The sequence below is a fragment of the Haemaphysalis longicornis genome, unplaced genomic scaffold (assembly GCF_048455015.1).
Source record: "Haemaphysalis longicornis isolate Haplotype H1 unplaced genomic scaffold, Haemaphysalis longicornis Haplotype H1 scaffold_1, whole genome shotgun sequence".
NCBI lineage: Eukaryota > Metazoa > Arthropoda > Arachnida > Ixodida > Ixodidae > Haemaphysalis > Haemaphysalis longicornis.
Genome location: NW_027526203.1, coordinates 398,727,333 through 398,752,673, shown reverse-complemented (window position 1 = coordinate 398,752,673; position 25,341 = coordinate 398,727,333). Strand labels below are relative to the sequence as shown.

At 45.9% G+C, this 25,341-nt stretch overlaps 1 protein-coding gene across 2 annotated transcripts in view; it reads right to left on the bottom strand.

Moving 5' to 3' along the window:
- The window catches only part of LOC144155371 (zinc finger protein 341-like), a 60,687-nt gene that overhangs the window by 27,006 nt on the left and 8,340 nt on the right, over window positions 1-25,341 (bottom strand). The window contains exons 4-5 of one of the 2 annotated variants that reach the window (XM_077686750.1): window positions 19,308-19,520; window positions 5,866-6,003 (exon numbers count right to left, since the gene is read on the bottom strand). In XM_077686750.1, the coding sequence (XP_077542876.1) occupies window positions 5,866-6,003; window positions 19,308-19,520 (351 nt within the window). The remainder of the gene's footprint in view (window positions 1-5,865; window positions 6,004-19,307; window positions 19,521-25,341) is intronic. The other variant, XM_077686751.1, reaches the window with a different exon arrangement.

Here is a 25,341-nt window from a genome sequence, read left to right as displayed (position 1 = left end):
AGTGGCAGATTTGGTCACTGCTAATGGCTGTGAGCGGCCTTGTACACCCAAGCCCTATCCTTTAAAAATTGTCACACCCAGTCAGACACGCCAGCAGAGCACTGATTAACCGTTTTAGATGAGGCAGACGGGCCGTATGCACGCATCTCCAGAACATCGGGCGTTGTTTTTTGTCAGCCTTGCTAGGCGGCGCTGCAATGCCATTCGGCCACCGCTCCCATGCTTTGTTTACTTCTGCACGGACCTGTACAGTGCAGTCCCCCATTAAAAGAAACCCAAGAGTGTGTCAATTGCCCCTTTCAGAATGTTTGCTAAGGCTGATGTGTAGGGGCACTCCTGTGCTTAGCCTTTTTGGTCTTCGGCACGGTTGGAGGAACTCAAAAAGTCAATACGCCAGCCATGTGCTGCTTCTGAGTGCCTGTAGGAGGCACCTTTTGAGCATAAGATACACTCACGTGTCCCGTTTAACTGCGGTCTGCACTGCCCTGAAACTCATGCATTTACATTTGAAGGTGCATATGGCTGTCTGAAACATCTGAAATGGTTGTGAACAAGATGCACTGAAGAGGTGATTCATTTACATTAGCAGGTGTATAAAATAAAGCATATAGTAGGTCAAAGATGATGGTTGAGCATGTAAATGCTAAACAGAATGAAAGTGTGAGAGCCTCAATGCACTACTAAGAGGTTACACACAATAGTACAGAAAAACACCACAGATTTCTTCACGTGAAAGTAATAAAAGAAATAAACGAAAACATTTTTTTTTTTGGTGCTCAATTTTTTGGTCTGTGTTGGTTCATACGAATTTCGGATGATACGAATATTTTTCGCGGTCCCGCGTGATTCGTATATTGAGATTCTGCTATAGATGAGTTTTAAAAACCCAACTCTGTGCAGGTAGCGAAACACTTATTTGTTGGATATCATACGTTTATCTCCTAAAAATAATGATTGATGAAACGGCACTTCGCGGGTGCAATTGGTCACACATGTTCCTACATCGTCCCTCTATTTTGTTTACACTGAAAGCTAAAAGAAAATGTGACAAAAAAAAAAAAACTACGTGACAGCTATTTATCGACACCTCCAACAGCCCATGACTATAGTTCATTCCACAAGCTAGCTGCAGCACTGTGGAGGCTACATTGTTGTCCCCCTCAGGGCGCCTAATTCACCGCGAAGGAAACGACAAAAGGCGCCGGGGCCTTGCGGTGCCACTTGCCGAGAGGGGAGAAGGGAATGTCCTTTCAGGAGCCCCTTCACGGCGAGTTAGTCGCCCTCAGTGGGCGCACTATTGACAACAACGTAGCTTCCACAGTGCTGCAGCTAGCTTGTGGTATGAACTACAGTCTTCTACGCAACACAGTACTAATTCCTGAAAACAATTTCGTATGGATAAAAAGTCTGCACTACATTGCATGAACACAAAAAAAATCTGATAGTTCAGCTACACCCTGCCCTATTGGCGGTGAGATGTTTTAGTGGCGCCCCCTGGCTCTGACGTCAGCTTAGGGACGCGCGCGACTGTCGTCTGCTACACTCCGCTCGTGAGGGGCAGCAGCGCCTGTGCTAGAAAGCGCCCGCTTTGATACTTTATTGCATTGTAAAGCGTATTTCCAGTAATTCAGTTATTTTGCCAGCTTCTCACAGCTATGAATAATTTCAAGCTGTATCCCCCACGAATTTACAACACACTATGCGAGAGAGAACATTTTTTTTTCAGTGCATCGGTCAGAAAATCATGTGTAACTCATCCTTTCTAGCTTATTCGCGAGGTTCAGCGCTCAGAGCTCTTCGATAAATATTCAAAATGCGTAGGCTTCTCTACAGTATTTTTGAGACGCTTTTATGAAGACTCAACAGTCTGATGCTACGTAGCAAGCAGCGGGCCCCTACACACCCATCGCACAGCAGAAAATAAAGCGGCTGTCTTCTATTTCTCTCGTTGCTGTTGACTTGTATCAGTGAATGTTTTTTTTTTTGTGCCCTACGCATTAATTTTTCTGCACCGTCACAAGCGTCTTATCAGTAGGTTTGGGGGTGTTTGGGAGGCTCACATAGATCGTGGGGATATTTTCTTCAGGCTGTATGGCATACATTCCCTTCTTCACAAATTGGCTTTAGTTATGGCTGTGTGCAAAAAGGAGTATATCCACAGCGTGCGTTGTTTATTTACATGCAAATGCAATGAGAAGGTTTATGCTACTCCAGCGGACGCGGCCCAGGCAACGTTGTCCAGAGTACTCGAAGGTGGCTTTTTTTGCTCCGAATTTATATCGTAACCATCGTTATCATAACTTACTGACTCTCAACCCGAACGATTAGGACATGATCACGGTGTTGAAGGGTTGGTATACTCGCTAAAGAACGCAACAAATAGTATACGTGTATATATTACAAGAATCGAAACCGATGAATATTTCCAAGCAGCTCTTTATTTTGTTCCAACCCTTCCAGGCGTAAAGAAATCCTGGTCTACCCAGGATGGCGTTTTAGGAATGGAAGAAAATTGCTCTTACTCTCTGGTCCTGGACTGAGGACCCGGTCCACTAATCAGCTCGATTTTAGTGTACATAAAGTTTCTCCTCCTCCTTATCCTCCTCCTCTTTCTCTTGAGTACAGCTTTCCTATAACGCATATCTGAATATTGGGAAGATATGGCTGTGTTAAATATACTGAAATATCCCTGCAGGCCTGAACAAACATAGTGTTACTGTATCTTTACCGTACACGTGACTCATTTTGATCAATAAACATGAATACTGGTTAGAAGCCTGGTGTAACTCAACCTACGGTTTTCGCAGCCCATAGTGCATATCGGCATATTTCATGCCACGAAAACGTAAAGTGATGTGATACAATACATTTGAGCAGTCGGCAAAGTTGCAAAAACTGTTTTACCTTGCATATAATTATCGGGAATCGTAATGCCTTCTGCCGAAGTCGACAGCGCCGAAAGCCTGGATTCTGTTTTGGTCTTGTACTTTCGCTGTTGTCACTTGCTATCAGCTGGTTGTCCCTTTATTCGAAAGATTGCGTAATAAAGAAGCTGATGCGTAGCTCAGACACCTCGCGCTTTACAGAGGGCCGGTTTAGAAAGGAATGGGGCGACGCCGGCAATGCTTACTTCCGTAGCAGTACCCAAAACTATACACTAACTCACGCTTGAGCTAGTGCATGCGATTTTAAGTCTATTATAATGATAAAAAGTTACGCACACGCAAAATCTGGTGCGGACAAGCACCAGACGTCGACCTCGCACAAAGAAACAGCAGTGAGAGCGAGCCCGAGTGTAGCAGACGACAAATGCGAGAATCCCTAAGCCGACGTCACGGAGGCGCGATTCGCAGCGCCGCCCGTGGTCGCGCTCACCGCCAATAGCTCTTTATTTATTTCCAGTATTAGCGCCAGTAGTAAGCAGAAGTTTGCTGGTGGTAAATGAACCTTACTGGGGCAAGAAACAAGCAATACCATGCATGCTTTATCACTTCCAGGGGTGGAAGCGAGCTTGAGCCTTTTGGAGCAGCTCAGGGAGCAAGAATAATGCGGTTTTGGAGCAGCTTTGGAGCAGCTAAAAAGTGTAGTTCTGGAGCAGCTCTGGAGAACCAAAAGGTGAATTTTGAAGCAGTTCAAGTCTGTTCTGAAGCAGATTTATAGAGCCAAACATCATTTATTTGCAGTTTTTCATTCCTGGTATGCACAAAAAAAAAGGGGGGGGCTTTTACTCAAGATTCGATTAATACCGAGCAGGCCAATTTTTCGGCAAGTTAGAAAAGTATACGTTACCAGAATAAAAGCATCACAGCTAACAGAGCAATCACCAAGAAAACACTATAGAGATAAGCAATGCTTTAAACAGCTGCACCTAACTAGACTTCAGACAAGTGAGAAACAACACAAGTGCAGCCATGTGAAACAATTAAGACCAGAGCTAGGCCCAATGGTCTGTCTTGCACTTGAGATAGAAAGTTTACTTTCATTCTACACCTAACAAGACTATAGAGGAATAAAAAAAATGTAAGAAAGGAAGAAATTAAGGGGAAGAGAAACTAAAAGGAAACTAGAGACAATATAAACTAAACCTGACTAGATTCCAGAGAAAGTAAAAATAATTATGTGTTCACCGCCACAAAACAAAGGTAAAAAATATCCTATCATATTATTCGAACTATTGACCAAGTAATATAGGTACATGCTTCTAACTAAGCAAAAATACTGTGCAAGTGCACGGTGTTTATCCAAATAACGAATGTACCAGTGTTTATCAACTTTTTTTTTCGAGCGTAAACAGCAGGCTTTCCGGAGGGAGACACGGGGGAGAGGATGCACCTCCCACCAATCCCATTAAACCCCCCACCGGCAAGAAACAGGCGGCGTTGGGCAAGAACCTGCGGAGCTGATTACTTGCACATAGTTGCTAACTTAAAGGGACCCTGCAACACTCTTTGAGCAGTGCAAGTAAACATGCGCGACGTTTAGATTACACTGCCAGGAATACCTGAGCCAAATATTACACGTGCACGTGAAGCGGTTAGCGTGCAAAGCGCTGTGAAAGACGTGGAAAAACCAACCGCGCTCTCTTCAGTTCTCCTCATTATGCACCCCTGGCATGGCCTAAATGACGCCATTGAGGCCATGGCTGTCCGATCGGCTGTCACTGGTCAACTTCGCGGCTAATTTCTCCCATTTCGCCGTCGTCAGGGCTGTGTACGGACCTCTTCTATGCCTGAACCTGTAGGCACAGTTTTGCCGTTTCTTTTGTGTTTTGAGTGCGCGTGGAGTTTGAGTGATGAGCTCAATACTTCCCTTTCAACGGGACCACTCGGCAACACATTTTTATTGCTTCAAAAATGCCCTAACAGCCCGAGCGCGCGCTTGCGAGCAGGCACCCATGCTTGCTTTTATTGCGGCACCAGACCCGAAATAGGCCCCTCCATGTTGCGGAGAAAAGGAGAAAACTCCCCGGCCTGTGATATATTGAAGGCCGCCGAAGAGAACACCGCAAGCCGCCCCCCTCTACGGGAGAGAGCGCGCAGCTTTCGTCGCGTTGTCCGGGGTCGAGTTGAGAGAAAACGATTATGCGCGATTTCTTATCGTGCGTAGTTTCGGTGATAGTGAACGGATTTTCATAATTCTTGCGGGAGGAGATTGCTGGAACAATAGACTTTACCCCAAAAGACATCCCTAGTAGTCGATGGTAAGTGCTGCAGGGTCCCTTTAACAGACCTTCCCCTCTCACTTGTGCCAGGGCATTGCCTTTTACCTCATCCTGGTGGACAGGGCAAAGCGGCATCTAACCTTTGGAATGGCAAGCACGCTCTTGATAAGATAAAATGGCGTGGGTCCGACTGAACAATAAAAACTACTGTAATTTTTGCTCTTTACACTAAGCGGAAAGATTGCAATGGCGGCTGGTGCTGACGCATGCACCACGGTGCAGCACGCTGTGTGGTGAAGTTGTATTTTGGGCCAAAGTTCGCACATCACCCACACCCCAAGGTCACTCCCAAGTCCAGTGAAACAGCGCCGCCAGGGTAGGTCCTTTAGGGAGTTAGCTGGAGCACGCCCCGTTGTGAATGACAGCTGAATGGATACGTCCCTACTGCTCCGTGCTCAATGCGATTGGCATTGAACATCACCTCAAAATTGCCTCACATCTTGTGGCGGCACTTTGGAGCAATTTCGGAGCAATACTGCCTTTTGGAGCAGGATGGAGCAAGAGAAGTAAATTGGAGCAGCATGGAGCAAATGGAGCAGCACTTCCACTCCTGCACTTCTCTTTTAAACTTTCGTGCTGGTTGCTAGCTACTAATGCAAGGGAGGTTTAATGCAACAAGGCCAAGGCCACTGTTCCCAACTCACACCAGCGGCCAACTTCTCCACGGATACCAAGTCCTGTGCAAGTCCTGTTGCCGTCCCAGTGCCGAGTGGCTGAGCGTAGACAGAGAGGGAGGAAGCTGGGCTGCTGTTGGGCTCAGCCTGGTTGCTTTCCATGGTCGCCTGTGCAGAAGGCCAGGCACAGCATAAGGCAGCTATTCTCACAGACTAAATTTCATCAACACGTGGGGTTTCCTCTACAAAGACAGCTTGGCTGCCTTTAAATAAGACATGAATAATAAAGCGTGACACATTAACCCCTGGCCCCCCTGGCCTTATTCAACATGCACAGAACTACCTTCACTATTTACAAAGTTGCACTTCCTATGGGAATGCAACTCTGAAGGCCTCACCTATAAGACCTTCCACAGGACTTTCCTGAAAGAAACTATGCAGCACGCTGCAGTCAGCCTAGCATGAAGCACAGAGGCCCGAGCTATGCAAGCAGCGCTGCAGTGCCCGAAAGTAAAAGGCACCTGTCTCACGGAGAAAAAGAAAATGCAGCGTGAGGGAATACTGGAGGGCCCGATGAGTGGAGCTTTGCTCTGTAACCTGATGAGCAGACTATCCCAACACAGAGGCCATAAAAGGTATCTTTTTTGACTCCAACAACACTGAATGCTTCTAAAAATTTTTGTGAGAGGAGATTTCTGGGACAATGCCCCTTATTACCAAAGGCACCCGAAGTTTTACATTAACCTGTTTAACAGCCCTTTAGAAAATTTTTTTCTGCTTTCAACCCAATTTCAATGAAACTTCATGCACTGGTTCAGTATTTTAACTGATTTCAAATATCAAATAAGTTTTGATGTAAGAAAATTAGCTTCCAACATAATTAAAAAATCTTTTCATGATTGTTCTTGAGAATAGAAAAAAAAAAAACAATTCAACAAGGAATCAACAGCAAGGCATGAATAGATACTCGAAGTTGTGAAGAATGCAATTTTGGAAGCAGCTTTTTGTTTGACAATCACATACAAGCTTACATCAATTCTAACTTTTGGACTAAAGTACTGCTGCTATCAAAGTATAAACATTGCTAATTAAACAATTACTGAAACATAAAATACAAAATTTGTTCCCCTTATTGCTTCATTCAGCTTCACTAAAAAAAAAAAACTGTTTAGCTGCACCACATGCTGGGATTTACCTCTTGAGAATTTCCTATTGCTGAGACACCGCCACCCGTGGCGAAGAAGTGGGAAATTATGGAAAAATTATTTTTTAGTAGTAATCGAGCCTGTACTGCTCTTGTAAGTACCTGGTACTGTTCAAGTACTAACTTATCGGTGGAAATACTGTGCATACCAAGATAAGAGTGATACCTAAAAAAATGCTTTTTTGGGCAATTTTTTGCTCCCAAAAACCCATGTGCCCCCTTTAACCAGAGCAGATTGAAAAAAAATGTTACTGCAAGGTGCAAATCATTCTCACTCCATTTGTTTACTATTTAAGGCAACTTTGATACAGGTTGCGAAGAAAGGCATAAAATCCCCTTCCAATGCAAACACGTCCCACGAATGTACATTAACAAAATTTCTACTTCAAACTAGGGCATGTGCAATCTTCAGCTTCTTCAAGGTGAGAAACACAAAAACAGTGCAAACCATATGATTGGGCACAATCATGCGACTTTCACAGCCCCTAGTTGGTCAATTCAAGGAGTGATTCAGAAGCGACTTGATTGTTAGCTTTCTGGCTGTTCTTTTATTTCAGTTTTATTAAAGATAACACCCATTTGTAACTACATATTCAAACAGAACAGCACAAGGATGACACACAAAGCAGAAAAGAAGCAAATTACAGTGCTGACTTTTAACTAGCATTTTATTTTGATGACAGTGTATATATTAATATGCATATTTTTGAGTCACCACAAAATGAAAATAAATAAATAAATAAATAAAAAATAAAAATAAAGTACGGCACTTTGCTGCTACATAGCTGGAGGAGGAATAAACGTTTCTATGGAGCAGTTAGCCTTGAACACATGAAATTGTGGAATTAAAATTTATGCATACGGCCTCAGACTCGTCCACACCGGGCTCACACCACAAAGGTATTGCACCATTCTTTCCATCACCCTTCATCTAGCACAGTTCTGTTGAGCTTGGTCACCAAAAACCAACACACAACCATGTGAATTCTATAAGAAGTTTCTGTCACATATGCAGCCAACTTCCATTCAGACGAACTCAAGGAGACCATAAAGTTATGCTCCTTTCAACAAAAAATGCCGCAGTTAGGCAAAGCATCGATTGCGCTAAAGAATTCACTAGACAGGTACGCAAAACAAAGATGATAGTTTTATAAGCTGTAAAACCTGGTAATCATTTGCTTACTAACAAATTTAACGAGCATGGTGTCTCGCACCCACAGGCGAACATGATAACATCTCACTCTGGCGTGTGGAATGACAAACACGATAACACCTCATTCCGGCGTGTGGAAGAACGTAGAAGCAGCGAGCAGATTGTCCATCACGCTGCCCCTCGCTACAAGCAGCGAGATCATAGTGCACAAGAAGCCACGAGCCCCTGGCACTATCACTTTCAAGATTAGGCACTCGCGGCTGTGCCAAATGCAGCCACCACTGGAGGACGCCCCAGCAGCTTTGTCGATGATGGAAGATGGCACGCTTTCATTCCACTTTCCTCTGAAGCGCGCGAGATCGAGCCACCATCTTTGACGGTCTCTGCACACTTTCACTCATATCCACAGCATCTGCGGCCTTATTGCCCTTCATTACAATACTAACATCATGGCGATTTTGGTGACGACAGCAGAAATTCACCTTAAGCTTCTATATAATAGGTATACTGCAATAACATTTGTGAGAGCAGAAAAAACCAGCTCACATTTTGTGCTAGCATAAACGACGCACCTGCATTAAAATGTTTGCCACATTTCCGGTGCTACTACACTTTCTGGACTGGTGACACCTTCGTAAACCTCTAAGCATGCCGAAAACCAGTGTCCTAGCGAAGATACGGCGACCCACTATCTGATACATATAAAAAAAAAGCTCTTTATTTCGGACTTCAATCATTCGAATTTATGGATAATTCGAACTGTACGATTTGGCCCGGCCAAGCTCCACAGAAGTCTATGTATAAAAAAGCCCATCAATTAATGCGAGAAGGTTCCACCATGAATAATTCAAACAACGCGTCAATGCGCCAGCGGCTTAGTGCTTGCCAGAAGGCCAGAGAAATGCTCCCGCTGACTGCACACGAGGCTGCATTGCCTCCAAAACAGAAAGTTGGGTAAAACCAATCTGAAGTCACCCTGGTGTATGTTACGTCTTGGAGGACTTATTCTTTGAAGACTACATCAATGTGGGCGTGAGTGCAGTGGTGTTTAGTGCTAGGATGTACTAAAAGGATACTCTAGTAGAGCGCGGACAGATGGGCACACCATTTTTTAGGTCAGAAACACAGAACCTGTTGCTATCAGTGACGAGGAAAAGAAGGACGGAGCACGAATTAATGCAACCATCTGCTCGGAAGTCATGGCCGGATGGAATGCCGCTAGCCTCTCCTTCAGCTCTGAGGAAGGCGGAGAGGGGGTTATCTGCTACCTTCGCTCGTTAGGGCAAAAAGTTCTGGCTGCCGCCTTCAAGGACTAAAAGCAGATTGAAATCACGGACATTTTCAAGCATGATGGCTGAAGTGTTGACATGCCCTAGTGCTTCCCAGTCACACTGTACTGTTGCTATTCTTCACTTCAATGAATTCGAACCATGGAGAAAGATAGATATAACAGAAGCGTCGACTCGGCTATCTCACACGGTCCGCTAATGTTCCCAACTTACGGAGCACAGGTAGATGGCGCTACGAATGGGCACAATTACCCAGCCTTCCCTGCATGCCAGCGCTTGATCTCATCCTGTCCGCGACGGCGGGACGCGGTACGGACGAATTTGTCATCTGGTTCAGCAACGTTTGTTCTGGGCACGTATTGGTGCTGCTTCGCATCTGTCGCCCGCCTACTATGCATGGCTTGATGGGCTTGCTTGACAGCACCTCCTGGGTAACTGGTACCTGACAAAATGAAGTTGTCTTACGGCAAAGATACGATAAGGATTGATTAAGGAGCATGTGCACGCACATAGGTATCAGCAAGTGTAAAAATAATTAAAGGCGCAAGACAAAATATGCAAGCACTTCTTATGACGGAATATAGGTCACTATCCGTCTTGGCTCTATATTTTAGAACATCTTTATTTTCACAAACCAGTACATCAGAACACGTTGCTCAGCAATGCATCTGGTGTTATCCGCTGGCGGCATTGACAACATTACACGACCGAACAGTGAAAGTAACCATCGAGCCGTAAGTTACGAAGTGGGTTAAAATGACGATTGAGTTGGATATTCTTGGGTTGCTTAATCACGCTGACAGCATCATACTATATTCACTAGAAGGCGGCAGTTGTCCATTTCAGGTGCTGAAATAGGAATCAGGCTAGATTGCATGTTGTGGTGTGTGATATTACACTTGCTCATTTTTTGTTTGGTGTTGCCGATATCATCGTGGTGTGATTGCATCTTAGATGTGCTGGTTGGAAAGATATTTTTCAGCCGGCCTTGATTATGTCTGACTAAACGCTCCCCGATAGGAAATACGCGGACGTCACGTATGTGGCAGCGTGTGATTACCCGACGACGAGAGGGGGTGTGAAGGAGGAAGAGAGCAAAGAGAATGCTGGGTGGCCGGCGCCGAAGAGGACATTATCGGACCCCGCAAATGATTTCTCCTGGGCCACAGTCGGCGCTCCTCTTTATCTTACTACATGGTTTGAACTCTCTTTATTCGAACTGAGATGGCTTCCCCTTGTGGTTCTTTTAACGAGCTTTTAATGTACGAAGCGGTGATGACCGATACCATCTAGAACCACCTTGTCGACCCTTGCCCTTTTACTTTTGCAGCTCGTAACAGCGGAGCACAAAAAAGCGGATGCGCAAAAATGTAACGGCATCCTGAAGCCCCAATTTCTATCCTTGAACAAAAAAATACTTACGTTTGCTAATCTTTACTGTTCAGGCGTACATAGTCACAAGCTCTCAACAGTAAAAATTGCTGTAATGCACTGACTGCCTCCGCAAAGTTCCATCGATCCACGAGCCAATCTTAACATGGTACGTCAGGCAGTAAGGCCGCCCGTGTCAATCGGATCCGACGTTCCGACAGTTCTGATGCACGCAGGAATCGAGGCACCCTATTCACGGGTGCTGCCATTTGTTCGGGCTATAATACGAGGCAGTGAAACTTCTTATATTGTAGCTACGAATGAAACTCCTTACTATTGGCGGTGAGTGCGACCATGGGCGGCTCTGCGAAGCGCGTCTTCGTGACGTTGGCTTAGGGATTCTTGCATTTGTCATCTGCTTCACTCGGGCTCGCTCTCCTGGCAGTTTCTTTGCGCTCGGTTAACTTTTGATGCTTGTCCGCACCAGATTTTGTGTATGCGAACATTGCCAGATTTTGCGTATGTGTAACTCTTTATCACAATAAAAGACTTAAAATCGCATACACTAGCTCAAGGCGAGATTTTATAGGTGTTGTGAAGTATAGGTTTTGATACCGCTCCGGAAGAAACATTGCCGGTGTCGCCCCATTCCTTGCGAAGCTGGTCCTGTGTGGAGCCCGAAGAGTTGGAGCTAGGCATCAGCTTCTGTATTCAGCAATCTTTCGAACAAAGAGAACAGCCAGAGTCTAATAACCGACAAGCGAGAATGCAACACCAAAACAAATTCCAGGCCTTCGGGGTTGTCGGCTTTGGCAGAAGGTATTACGATTCCCGGTAATCGTATGTAAGGTAAAACAGTTTTTGCAACCTTGCCGAAAGCTCAAAAGTATTGTATCACATCACTTTATGTTGTCATGGCATGAAAGTTTGCCAACATGCACTACAAGGCGCAAAAAATTTGTAGGTCGAGTTCCAAATAACCCACTGTGTGTGCAGTCGAGTGCACGTTTTATACCAGGCTTCTAACCAGTATGGAGGCTTATTGAGCCAAACGAGTCACGTCTACAGTAAAAATACAGTAACACTATGTTTGTTCAGACTTTGAGGAATACTTCTTCCCACAGACTTTGAGGAATACTTCCCACAGCCATCTCTTCCGTATATTCAGATATGCATTATAATAAAACTGCACTCAAGGGTGTGGGAAGAGGAGGAGGAGGGGGAGGAGGAAACTTTAACAGTAAAATCGAGCTGGTTAGTGGGCGGGCTTCTCAGTCCATGACAAGAAAGTAAGAGTAATTCTCTTCAATTCATCGAGCGCCATCCCGAGTAGGCCAGGATTTGTCCTTTACGCCTGAAGGGGTTGGAAAACAATAAAGAGCTGCTTGGACATAATCATCGGTTTCAATTCTTGTTATACTGAAACCTGGCACGTAACTATTTATTGCATTTGTTAGCGAGTATATCAAGCCTTCAACACCATAATCATGTTATAACTGTTTGGGTTGAGATGCAGTTTGTTCCTATAAAGATGGTTACGATAGAAATTCGGGGCACAAAAGCCGCCTTCGAGTACTCTGGACAATGTCGTCTGCGCTGTTTCGCGGGGGGGGGGCATAGCACAAACCTTCTCATTGCATTTGCATGTGAATAAACAACGCACGCTGCAGATATGCACCTTTTTGCACACAGCCATACCGAAAGATGGTACTGTATGCATAGGTCGGCAGGCTCCCTCACGAGTGCACTTCACACTCCCCACTCACCACTCATGAGTGGTGAGTGAGCCTCACCATCATTTTGGACCGGCGAGTGTGAGTACGAGTGAGTGCGAGCACCACACTCAGTGAGCCCCGCTCACCACTCGCGACAAGCCTTGCTCACCACTTGCGAGTGTGAGTGCCACTATTGCGTTTGTATTCGCTGTTGGCTATTCGTCGCAGGAGCTGCTCGCTGTGATAGTTGTTAATGGCGGGATTGCATTTAGCTTCAGAAATACGTCGTCACTGAGCTCTTGCCAATGAGCACCCTAGAAATAATTCGCTGGTGGCGTGTTGATTTAGGAATATGATTTGGATGGCCTTCTGACGCCGTAACGCACTAATACTGTTCGGTTTCATGACTCATGGAGGGTCTGCTGCACACACTCGCATGTGAGGAAAGACGACGAGTGGTAAGCGCGAGTGAGTGGTGACAGCGAATGGCAAGTGTGAGTGAGTGCGAGTGGTGAGCGTGAGCACGAGTGAGTGCGATTGGTTACGGCGACTGGTGAGTGTGAGCGCGAGTGGGTGCAAGTTGGTGGAAGGCGCGTAGCAAGCGTGAGTGCGAGTGGTAAGGGGGACTGGTGAGTGTGAGTGAATGCCTGAGGAAAAATATATTTTTCTGTGTGAGTGTGAGTGAGTGGTGCCCAGTTTTGCCGAGGTATGACTGTATGCTTTACAGCCTGAAGAAAATATCCACACGAACTTTGTGAGCTTCTCAAACATCCCCAAGTCTAAGGCGGTTGTGCTGGTGCAGAAAAATTAATGCGTTGAGCACAGAAAAAATATTCATCTGGTACAAATTAACAACAACGAAAGAAATAGAAGACAGCCATTTTATTTCCTGCTGTGCGGTGTGTGTGTAGGGGCCCACTGCTTGGCGCATAGCATCAGACTGTTGAGTCTTCATAAGGGCATCTCAAACATACTTTAGGGAAGCCTATGCATTTTGAATACTTATCGAGAAGCTTTGAGCACTGAACCTTGCAAATAAGCTAGAAAAGATGGGTTACACATGATCATCTGACCGATGCTCTGAAGAAAGTTGGTCTTTCGCACCTTGTGAGTTGGGAACTTCTGCGGGATACAGCTTTAAATTATTCAGAGGTGTCAGAAGCTGGCAAAATAACTGAATTACTGGAAATGCGCTTTTCAATGCACTAAAGCATCAAAGCGGGAGATTTCTAGCACAGGCACTGCTGCTCCTCACAAGTGGATGACAGTGGCGCAAGTGCAGCAGATGACAGCGGTGAGAGTCAAGGAGCCATGAAGACAAAATACAAGTTTGTGTTATTCGAAAGATTTCGTGTTTTGTAGTGCCCCCAGCGCTTGTTCGAATGCAAACGCTGCTTTATTCACTGAGAAATTAATCAATTTATGTTAAAATTTTGATTTTCCCGCTAAATCGTGTGTTTTCGTAGCTGCAATGACATCACAGACCGCTCTGCAGCCTAGGATCCCTTGATTCGCGCGTCCGCTGTACAGGGTAGAGACACGTACACGCTGGGGCCGCCATTTTGGATCGCTCGCTCGCCGCCGAAGCAAGTCATTGTATCAAAAAAAGTATCGCCGCAACGCGGTTAACTGGCAAAGTTTGAATCAACGTATCTGTTTCGCGTTGCTGGGTCGCGTGGGAAACGAAACGAACAACGCGCTGAGCACGTTGACCCAATCGCAGCGGCACGGGACCGTTCAAAGGGTGTCTCCACCCTGTACGGCAGAGTTGGTATCGAGGTATTCGTGCGTTTGTTTACGTTACTCAACCTAGATGGCGCCACCATACCATGGCGTGTCGTTTTCTGCCTTTTTTTTCGTTCTGGGAAAAAATCGTTTCGTGAAACATACTGCTCGCTCGACAAATATGTTCACGTAAGACACCGTCACGTCAATCAATCGGCCAGTGTCCTCTGAGACAACCCTAAAGCCCCGCAGTCCTGTGCAGCTAAACAAGAATAATTGATTGATTGATTGATTGATTGTAGGGTTTAACGCGCCGACGCAACGCAGGCGATGAGGCGCGCCGTAGTGGAGGGCCCCGGATTAATTTTGACCACCTGGGGATCTTTATCGTGCGCCGAAATCTCGTACACACGGGCGTTTTTGCTTTTCGCCTCCATCAGAAAAGCGGCCTCCGCGGCCGGGAATCGAACCCGCGACCTCGTGCTCAGCAGCGCAACGCCTTAGCCACTGAGCCACCGCGGAGGGTAGCTAAACAAGACTAGTGCGCGCAGTACCAACAGCAGCAGTACGCAGCGGTACTTCTATGTTAACATGTGCTTTCGTAACTTACACTTACCACCATTCTTACGGCTTTAAAAAGAATGTGCCCTAAATTTAAGGCAAATAGCTCGATCGGCAGGCTTATACTCTGCCTAATTTTCGTTTGCTTTTGCCGCCCTCCGCCAATCGCAGAGCTGTCTCGTGTGACATCATAGGTTCTGTTGCGGGAAATGAGCTAGTGGGTCGCATGGCCATTTCCTTTTTTCCTAATTATGTGGCTTATTCGACCGAAGTTTACGTTAAAAGTGGTGTCAGTATGATTCTAACGAGGCAATCTTTTGAATGAACCAAACTTGTGTTTTCTCTTCATGGCTCCTTTAAGCTGACGTCAGAGCCAGGGGGCGCCACTCAAACATCTCACCACCAATATATAAGTTTGCTCGCAGTGCCCTCAGCTAGAGGCCGCCATGCCACTTAGCCAGGCGCGTAGCCAGGAATTTTTTTCGAGGGGGGGGGGGGGGGGCGCGGTCGACCAAAAGATGGGACAGGGAAATATGTAGGCAAGGCTCCTTGCGCGTTGTTTTTCAAACACAGCTTGAAATAACTGACTTTAACATGCAATTTTTGTATGCTGAACGCTAACAGTAAAGCCCACCTTAAGGAGCTTAGATGATGATGATGATAATGATGATCACCTAAATTCCTGTTCGCCGGTCTATGGGTAGGCCACGGGTGATTTGTTCGTCTGTAGAGCAGGCGGTTATGCGGGTACGCACTCGTGAGCGTGATCATGAGTGTGCTCGTGAGTGGCGCGCGGTCCCCAAAGTTTGTTAGGCGGAAGTGGAGGCCAACACTAGGTGTTTACTATCAAGATTCGTGTGTTTTAGATTTTCCTTTAGGACAGGGACTAATAAGTTTCCTTATCAGCTATGAAGTACAGTCGAGCACGATTTGAAGGTTATGGCGCCAGCATCGAGCGGCCATGCGTGCCACTGTCCTACGGTTTCGTTTCGGAACCATGAAAATAACGATTTCGCCCTCTTCTCTCCCTTGTTGCCTGTTCCATGCTACAACAATGGCTTGCACGACTGACTTGCCACCCTTTGGGTTTCAGCTTTACATTCGTTGTTATCAAGCACGGACTTGGTTGCCTTTTATCTAAGCCAACGATAATGAAACTGGCATTGAAGATTTGCTAAAGCTGGTGTTCGGTCTGCTTCATTTGAAAGAGTAGCTTTTCCGCGATAAACTTCGAATCGCAGTGGACTGTACATGCGGCACATTCGTATATTATGGCGGTGAAGCTAGCAAACGTGCGTCTTCGTCCTTAAGTAGTCGCCTTTTTGTTATTGTGCTACTAACGTGAATAGTAAACTTGTGCTTAGCAGAACACCTTATTGCACTGCTGTTGAATGTTGAGCTTGTTCCACGTTTCTTAAATTTCATTCTATTTCTATCCGTTGAATCGAACAGACATGGCTTCAGTAAAATTCCGGTTAAGCAAATACAGAATGCTGATTCTAACGAAGAGGGAGGTCAAGGAAACTGGAATAGTGCCAAAAAGACAAAGCTCCGCAATAAACAGAATTGTACATTTTTGTTGATGTAGAGGAAATACAAGATGGGCAGACCAATGCTTTTCATAGAGCAGAAATTATTGAACTGCAATAGTCAATGAAATGCCATGTTGGTAGAAAAATATACATATCAAGGATTGATAGTTTACTGAACAAAATACAGTGACATGCTCTGTCACGTGATTATACTTTGTACCAGTGTAAAGACAAGGAATGACACGCTAAAGTCCAGACAACATGTATGCCTACATGAGGCCTTTCCTGCTGTTCCGCCATTTCCCGGCTGTGCTGTTCCGCCAGCAAAACCTGCCTCGATCGGCTTTCGGCAGCTTCGCGGCGCTGCTCGGTGTATCCGGTGCGAAATTCAGCCGGGCTGTATATGTTGACATGTACAGAATCTGGAGCGGGAACAGGGATTAGATGTTGACGTAGCCCTTGTTTTCAGCTTTATATGAGCAAAAATGTCCTTAATACTGTAGGTTCCGCGCCTGCAGGAGACTTCGAGGGGTTCATCAGGATAGTTAAACTGCACCCCAGCCTGGCACGAAACCCGGCTACGCCCCTGCACTTAGCCTACTCAATCATATTCCTGTACCATAGCTTCCATTATTACTGACTGCGCCTGCCCCATGCCAGGGATCTTGCCGTTAACTTTGATGGCACTACACTCCCAGGTTCCCGTGTGTTTACGAGGGTGTTGTAACCGTCTGCCTTCAAACTTGGCAGCCAGCAACAGCGGTTGTAAGGAAAAGTTGTCAAGGCTTTTTACAAATGTAATGAGGCAATCACTGCATGAAGGGGTGATGCAAACAAGCAGTGAAGGTCCATTCCTAAAAAGATTACAATGTAACGTGGTAGAAATGAAACAGGGAAATAAGTGGGTAAGACGACACTGGAACCCCACAGTCCTAGATGACGCTCTTTCTTGGGCAACCTAAAGGTGAAGATTTTGACTGGTCAGTCTGCCTGTCGGTCATTCGAATCAGCCACAAGAGAGCCTGCTAAGCAGTGATATTGAGTTACTGACCCACTGGGAGGTAGTGGTAAGTGATTGGTGAGAGAAGGAGGTGCACAGTGGGAGAAAGGAGAGGGGAAAGTGGGACACAGGGAGGAAGGAGAAGAGGAGGATGGAACCGAGATTGTAGTGGCAGGGGGGCAAAAGGGAGGAGCCTGAAGGGAATGGAAAAATGGAGGGGGAGAACTGCGATAGGAGCGAGGATGTATGAGAGAGGGAGGGGAATGGCGAGGTGCAGGGGTGGAAGTAAATGACCAACTCCTATGGGTGGGTGAGGACTGGAACATCCCCAAGCGGTAAACTCCAATGGAAACTGCAAACCAAAACGCTGCTTAGTGCCACGCATGAAGCATCTGACTTCATTGCTGGCTCACAATGCCTGAATTTGCCCATTCGTGGGCTTTTGCAAGCAGAGAAATGCCTTTGCGTAGCAGATGGCGCCGAGTTAACTCAACTTGAAATAGGAGCAAGCATCAACAAAGCCATAAATAAAACCTGGGAACTGGGTGCCTCCACAGACAACGGGCTCCGTCAATTACCGTATAAGTCAGAATATAGGTCGACCCCCTTACCTTGCAGCCGAGAAATGCGAAAAAAAATTAAGCCAATTACCGGTACATAGGACGAGGGCTGGCTTTCCGGCAAACTTTTTAATGACAAATCTTGCCCTATATTCTGACTTATACAGTAGCTTTGGTGCAATAAGGCTGGCACTCTAAGTATCCAGAAGGCCATGCCTGTACTGTCCAAATCATGGAGGAAAGAAAGCTCGATTGAGGCAATGGCCGAAAGTCCTCGTGCATACGCTGGCTAAGTGCTGGAAGCGAAAAGCCCTGTAATATAAGTGCAAAAATTACCGAGAAACTGTGCGGGAGGCACCGTTGCATGGAATGTGCACGGCTGCATTCTTTTTCAGTGAATGAATCTGCTTGTTGACCGCAGCCGCTGCTGCGGTGCAGATGTTGAAGCTGTTTGGTGCAATTTTAGCCAATTTTCTATGCATGGCTTAGTTTGAAGCAAAATTTTCACTGTATAAAAACAGCGCGATTGGTGCACGAGTCCCACCCCTCCATGTTGTCAAGGCAACATGGAGGACAGAAAACATAAACGGCAGTGTCACATAGTAAAGTTGCAGTTCTGGCTAGTTAGTTATTTCATGTTCATTTCTTTTGTTAAAAACTAAGCTGTCAGAGGTCACCACCCACCCTGTGCCGAGCAAATGTCGTTGCATGAAAACTACACCAGCTGTGTGTTCCCTGTTCGATGCAATGGTAGCCCCTGGCATTTCACAACTTTAAATGGCATCCGCAAACATAAACATGAATATGATATGCTAAATTCCTTTAGGGCAGTGGCCGTGGAATTTCCCAGTGAATACAAATAATTAAAATTGAAGAGCACGTGAAACTTTCTTTTTGTTTGTTTCACCTCATTTCAGAAAGACCAAGCGAGTGTGAAATCCACACGCAGTAGTACATCACTGAATGCTTCATTTCTTGGCTGGTGAAAAGGAACGGTAACCTTGTTTCGTTTCCATTTTAAAGGTAGTCTGGAAGTCAGAAGTAAATTTACACATGGAACAGAGACCCACGTGACTCACTCTACAAAAAGCAGTCTCAAACAATTTCACCACGCCCTCTTTAGTGCCCATTTAATTGGTGACGGAATCCGATACATACGGCCAAACTTTGCATGTGTCACTAGCAGCTGCAAACAATACCAAAATGAGCGAAGACCTTTGGCATTGGTCGTTGAATGTCAAGTGGTTGAACAACATGTCACACTAAGTCTCACCAAGAATCAGACGTATTTGAAAACGAGAGAACTTGTGGCCTACACGTGAGCATCTACAGCTGCGAGTGCTGCAACGTGGGCACACCGACCTGTGAGACAGTGACAACCGCCGAGCAGGTGGCGTCCTCCGACAAGTCTGACGAGAGCAGGACATCTTGTGCCATGGCCTCCTCACCACCGCTGGCAGCCTGGCCCTCGAGAATGTGGGGCACTCCTTCCAGCGAGCCCGAGAGAGACAAGAGGTCCGCCTCACTGAGGACGACGCGGGCATGGCGGGGAAGGGCCTGCCGCAGCGTTGTCAACTACAACACACAAACAGGGTCACAGCGTGAATAGCCTTGACCCATGCTGGTGAGCCAGTGGCGTAGCCAGGGGGGCTGACCGGACTTCAGCCTCTTCCCCTCCCCAGAAAATTTTTCCAGCTGGTGCCGCGCTCCCTGTTAGGCCTGGTACAGCACTTGTGAACAAAAATGCATATCCTTCAAGCGTGCCGATACACCTCAATGCCTGCCCGATGCCTGGGCGCTTACATAGAACGAAGCACCTCAGTCAGGATGTTTGCGGAGCGGTGCAGCCCCGAAAGCGATGGCCCCCTTGGGGAAGCTCAGCGTGTGGGGTGCCAAAGGTGGTTCCTTTCCATTTTCCCCAATACTATGCCTTGCCTGACACTCAAGTGCGTGGCGACATGTCGCCACATGTAGAATAATTGGCTGGCTGGGTCATTATCCTCCAGAAGAGCCGAAGAGGAAAACCACAGGTGAATTCAACTTAGCATAGAAGATTGACTCGTCATAGTATGGCGGGGGAAGCAAGGAGTTGCCTGCAGTAATTGGTGGCGGAAAAACAGAGATCGCCGGCGGTTGATGTGTGAAGAGCACTAAGACGAAGGCCCGAAAGGAAACACGCAATCTGTGCCTGTCTATGCAGCACAGTGGCGGCGGCAGACATTCAAAACTCCTGCAAGGTGACTGAAGAAAGCGATGGGTCTATGTATTGGGCAAAATCTGCAGTTTCGCTGGGTGAGAATCATGTGGGGCAGATGGCCTTTGTGAATGAGGTGCACAGGAAGGGATGCCGGTGTTCCGCACGTCACCTCTTCTCCCCTCTGCACGTCACCTCTCTCTCTTTCTTTGTTGAGGCACAGAGGGTGGTGTTAGTGCGGGGTAATTGTATGGTCCCAGCGTGTTCACACGGCATGTCTGCAAGCGGTGTTGCAGACACAGTCGCTTCAATTCCGCCCCTGTGATTGGATAGATTTGCTTTGCTGTACCTGCGGGTGGACAAAAAGGCCGTGTTATGGCTCACCAAGCCAGTTTCAGACTTGAATAAACCTGAAGGCACGATAGTCCCCGGCCCTGCTACAGGCAGACGGCAATTGCGACGGTTATAAAAACTTGATGGCCATCTCTGGCTTCGGTTACAACTTAAGCCTCTCCACTGCATCTGCAGCCGCTTTTTTCCTGGGCGGTGGCCAATGAGAGCTGTGTATATGGAGGGGCCTGACAATGACAATATGCCACAAGGACAGAAGCACTTCTGGACTCATAGGCTTTTGGGGAAGGTTAGGCTCGAAATTCCAACACACAAACGAGGCTCAAATTGTAAGTCACTTTCTTCAACTCATTTATCCTTGCATGACCACTGCTGTATTGTGATGATGGAGGTTGCAATATGCCTTAAGTTGACCAGTGTTGGTTACTCCTGCATTCTCTGGTAGTTAAGAATAACTTTAAATATTTACACGATGTCAAAGTAACTTAGCGTATGCGAGCCAGGAAACTTGCATTTTGCTTCATTTCTTGAATGCAATATCGAGTTTGATAACCACAACCACTGAAACAACTGCAGTCGCCGAGACAATCACAGTCGCAGATGAGTCTCCCCTCTTCTTGTGAATGTATTGAACTGTTGTGGAAAGGAGATCCTTTTATGAAGGGTATAGGCAACCTAGGATGAGGAAACTATAAATACAAAACATATGAACATATTTATGGTGTACGCAGTTAGAGAGGGTTTTTCAGAGTTTATCAAGACAGTTTTAGCATCAGTACATGAAGAGTTAAAAATATACATTTGTTCTCGCTGCAGTTTTAGTAGTTTGCTCTTATAGGGACGCTACTCCATGTGAGGTAGCTGCTGTCGCATGGTGTGTTATCGGGAATTTTCTTACTGCAATTCATTCCGACATGAAAATTTATTGTTACACTGTATTTTAAAATTGTCGTAGCAGCTAGCACAAGCACAAGTGAAGAATCGTCATATTGGTAGTGAGGAAACGAACATGCCTTTCTGGTGAGATTTTCCTTTTAATCTCTGCTTTGCTGTCTTTGAAGTTTTGTGGGCGTTTCAATGCTCAGTCAGTCTGGCATGACAAATGAATGTCACAGTTAAAATACGCCACAGACCATGCACAGGCCCCCTCAAGAGCACCAGCCCACCTCAGCCCCACCCCCACCACCCTGGGTCCGCAATGATGTGACCCTGCCTGCATCTACAACTGTTACTAACATATTCTAAAACGTTTTCTCTGTCACATGGAGGAATTTCTGAACAATTGTAAGCATTACCCTGAGGAATTATCACTGTAAACAATTTTTAAATATCGCATGTCTTAGCTGAGTAGCCTGGAACCATGCTTCAGTTCGAAAATCACGGTTGCTGTCAACCAAGGCTATACTGTAACTCTGCCATTACAGTCAATTTTATACTGAAATACTGTGGTCCGTACCATTTAAGTATGCCGGGCCATGCCATTACAGATTTTTTTCTTGGTGCACAGCGGGGAACAAAACGCTCACCCATTTTGCGCACCGACCCACGCCCAAACCTCATGCTGGCTCTGTACAGCTGCCTAATGCTCCCTGTTTTCTAGCAAACAAAGAAGGTGCCCAAGATAATTTCGATTCCCTGCGTCACTCTTGAAAACAATGAAGTTTTGATGTGTCCTATACATACAAGAACTGCCCAAGCTCAAACACCCGTTTAGCTTTAAAGGAGTACTGACAGGAAAATTTTATGTTCCACTTTTCTTGCTTTTATCGATGCTTAACAGTCTGGCGAACCCGGAACAGCACTTTAAATACTTAAGCGCTCGCTAATTAATTACATTGAACGGCCTGAAAATTATTTGTTTCAAATTCCTGCGCTTTCATCCCGAAAGGCGCATATGACAGAATCCCGGCGTGACCTCACCGCTTTGTGCAGACGTCAAAACACTGCGGAGGCTGGTGGGGGCGTTGTTTTGACCGCGCCGCTGCCGACACTGAACGGCTGAGCTGCCTGAAGGTGCTAGGCCTACCATTGCGGCGGAAATTCGATGACCGCTTTCAATAAAAGTCCTGATGGCGACTTCTATTGCGATTCCGGGCTATATTATCGCTACCTTTCCCGTGTGTGGAACTTTATTTTTGTCAACAGTGCCTTTCTGGGCAGCGGTTATGCCTGTAGATCGGGGTACGTGCACCCGTTTGTGAATGCGGCGGCGCCCACTCGCGGGGCCGCATGCGTGAAGTGACGTTACGAGTTTTTGACGAGCGCTGTCGCGTCACTTCTTTTGGCTTTTACGGGTTGATGTCACGCTGATGTCCATTTGCGGAGTGCCGCTCTGCGCTCTGCTTCGTCGGCGCGATAAATGAGATCCAATTGAAGTATGTTCTTCGCGTCGCAGGCTGCTCATATTTCAGCCAGGGTATTCTGTTGAGTAAAGGAAGCAAACTGTGCAATAATATTAACGCCGAAAATTGGTGTCAGTACTCCTTTAAAACCGGCAGTGTGTACTCGACTGAAAAACAAGAGCACCCGCGTCCGGTAAAAATTGACCTTTCCCAATGTTCTACACTAAAATAGTAGGACTACATTACAGTTCCTTCGTCAGATCTAACGATAAAATTCCTAAATCAGTGAGATTTTGCTGAACTTTCCCAGAACAACATGCCTAACCACAAGGGCATGGTCAGACACCGCCGTCTTTACGTTATTTTTTTGCTTAACTTAAAGTTGAAAGCGGCATTCAACAGTGAACTTGCTCTACCTTATCCAGGGATGCAATCTAGATTTAAAGGGGATGCCTGCCCCAGGCAAGTTACAGGGTAGAACACGCCATAAGGCAGACCAAGGGCCCTTATGCACCAAGCATGGGAAGCTTGACAGAGAATAACGCAACTACAGCAGGACACCAAGAAAGAACTTATTACAGGTTGACATGGGAGCTGTACCGAAATGTGAACTAAACCAATGATGTTACAAAGCACCAGCTTCTCCCTAAGCAGCAGCCCTGACAGAAGCTGCTAGTTGTACTGCATTTGAGACTCAAAACAGAAACAGAAATTTCAGCTGGCATGGTTTGACAAATACCCATGGATGAACTATTCCACGCCGTGTGAGGGCTCATTTTGCCATGTTCGTGTAATTTTTGAGTTAACTGCACTGGTTTTGTGCATGTTTAGGGTTGATATATGCAGAGATTATTATTGCTTTTATGATAACGCTGCTTGTATGCATCATTACTAGCCTGCAGTTTTTAAGGCAAAATCCTTAAGCGCCCATTCTGCGAAAAAGTGCCGTTTTTGTTGTCCAGTCAAGAAAATGGCTGCCGCTGCAAAGGGTAAATAAATAAATAAATAATAAAAAAAAAAAAACACTTGAGTCACCCAGTGAAATTTGAGCAGCAGCCCGACGCTGTACCGACTGTGATATTCCAGCACTTTCCTTTTTATTACATGGTGATCATACAAATTTTATGCGCTTACAAGGTGCACTCTATAAGCAGTGTATAATTATTCACAGTGGGAACACGTCGAAAGTTGACGTGCACGTATGTGCCTTCAGACTTTTTTTTAGTTCTAACTTTTGATGTGCTGTCCCGGCACGTTGCAAGTTGTAGAACAAAAGTCCTGGACCAGGACGAATTTTTCTTCAACTGCGAAGTTTCTCAGGAAGCTGTATATAGCTTTCCTTTGTAGCCGTATGGCTGCATTTAGGTGGATGTTAAACTTTCCTTCGCAGAAACTTACTCCACCTTGGGGATTTCCCCTAAATCTGGTCCATGAAGAACAAAAGTTGTTGCTGTTGTTCCTTTCTTTGTAGCACATGCCCATTTGGGGGATTGAACCGGAATCAGAAGCGTCGAGGGGATAACGTGCTCGCTTCACAAAATTTGCAAAACTGTGAACTGGAAATGCAAAAGTTGAAGAATAGTGCATGCCATATGACACCTGAATGTGATGGCACGTGAGCAGAACAGGTCCCACCAGCCACGCAGGACCTGTTCATGGATTTTAAGAGCTTGTCAAGCTGCCTAGAGCAACTTTTTTCCCGACAAATCCACCATAAAATTATGTATACTGTATGGAAATAAAGCAATTTCAATTTCAAAGTAATTCGTGCTAAAAGATGAAGAAACAGACGCAAACACTGTGTAGCAGAAAAAAAGCCGGTCGAAGTGTGCCAAAAGATAAAGAAACAAAAGCAATGAAAGAGAAGCAAATACCATGCTAACAAGTATCACAAGGCCTTGGCCTTCAAAACACATAAGCAGACTTAAGTGCCCTGAGGAATTTTTTAATAGATGACTTGTGCTACACGTCACGCAAGTGCAGAGTCGTGATGTGGACAGCACATAAGGGGGTCAATTGGCCTTACACTCGAAGCTGCTGTACAGACATAGAATGCTTGTACGCACAAAATTTTGATTTTATATACTGCATTTTGAACAAAACCAAGTAAAAAAACCTCGTTCTTATGTCCTACGTCATTTTATTGTGGATGTCACACTCATTATAATAAATACATCGATATAAAGCAGGTAGTCACATGGAACTATTGCCATGTAAGGTAATACCTGCACAAGGTGCCCGTGCATGCATTACGTCCTGTATCACTGCCGTGCATGTGCACCTGATTTTCATCCGGTCTACAACTTCACCTGGCATTAAAAAACCATAATAATCAACACCCATATCATGAGAGGCCTTACATGAACTTGTAAACTACCGAATGGGCATATGCAACCTTAGCCCCCACCCAAAACCCCCTGGAAAAAAATCCTGGCTATGCACCTGTGGTGAACCACTTCCTCCCGAGGAGAAATTCACCAGCGCGAAACAGGAAGCACCCAAGAACTTG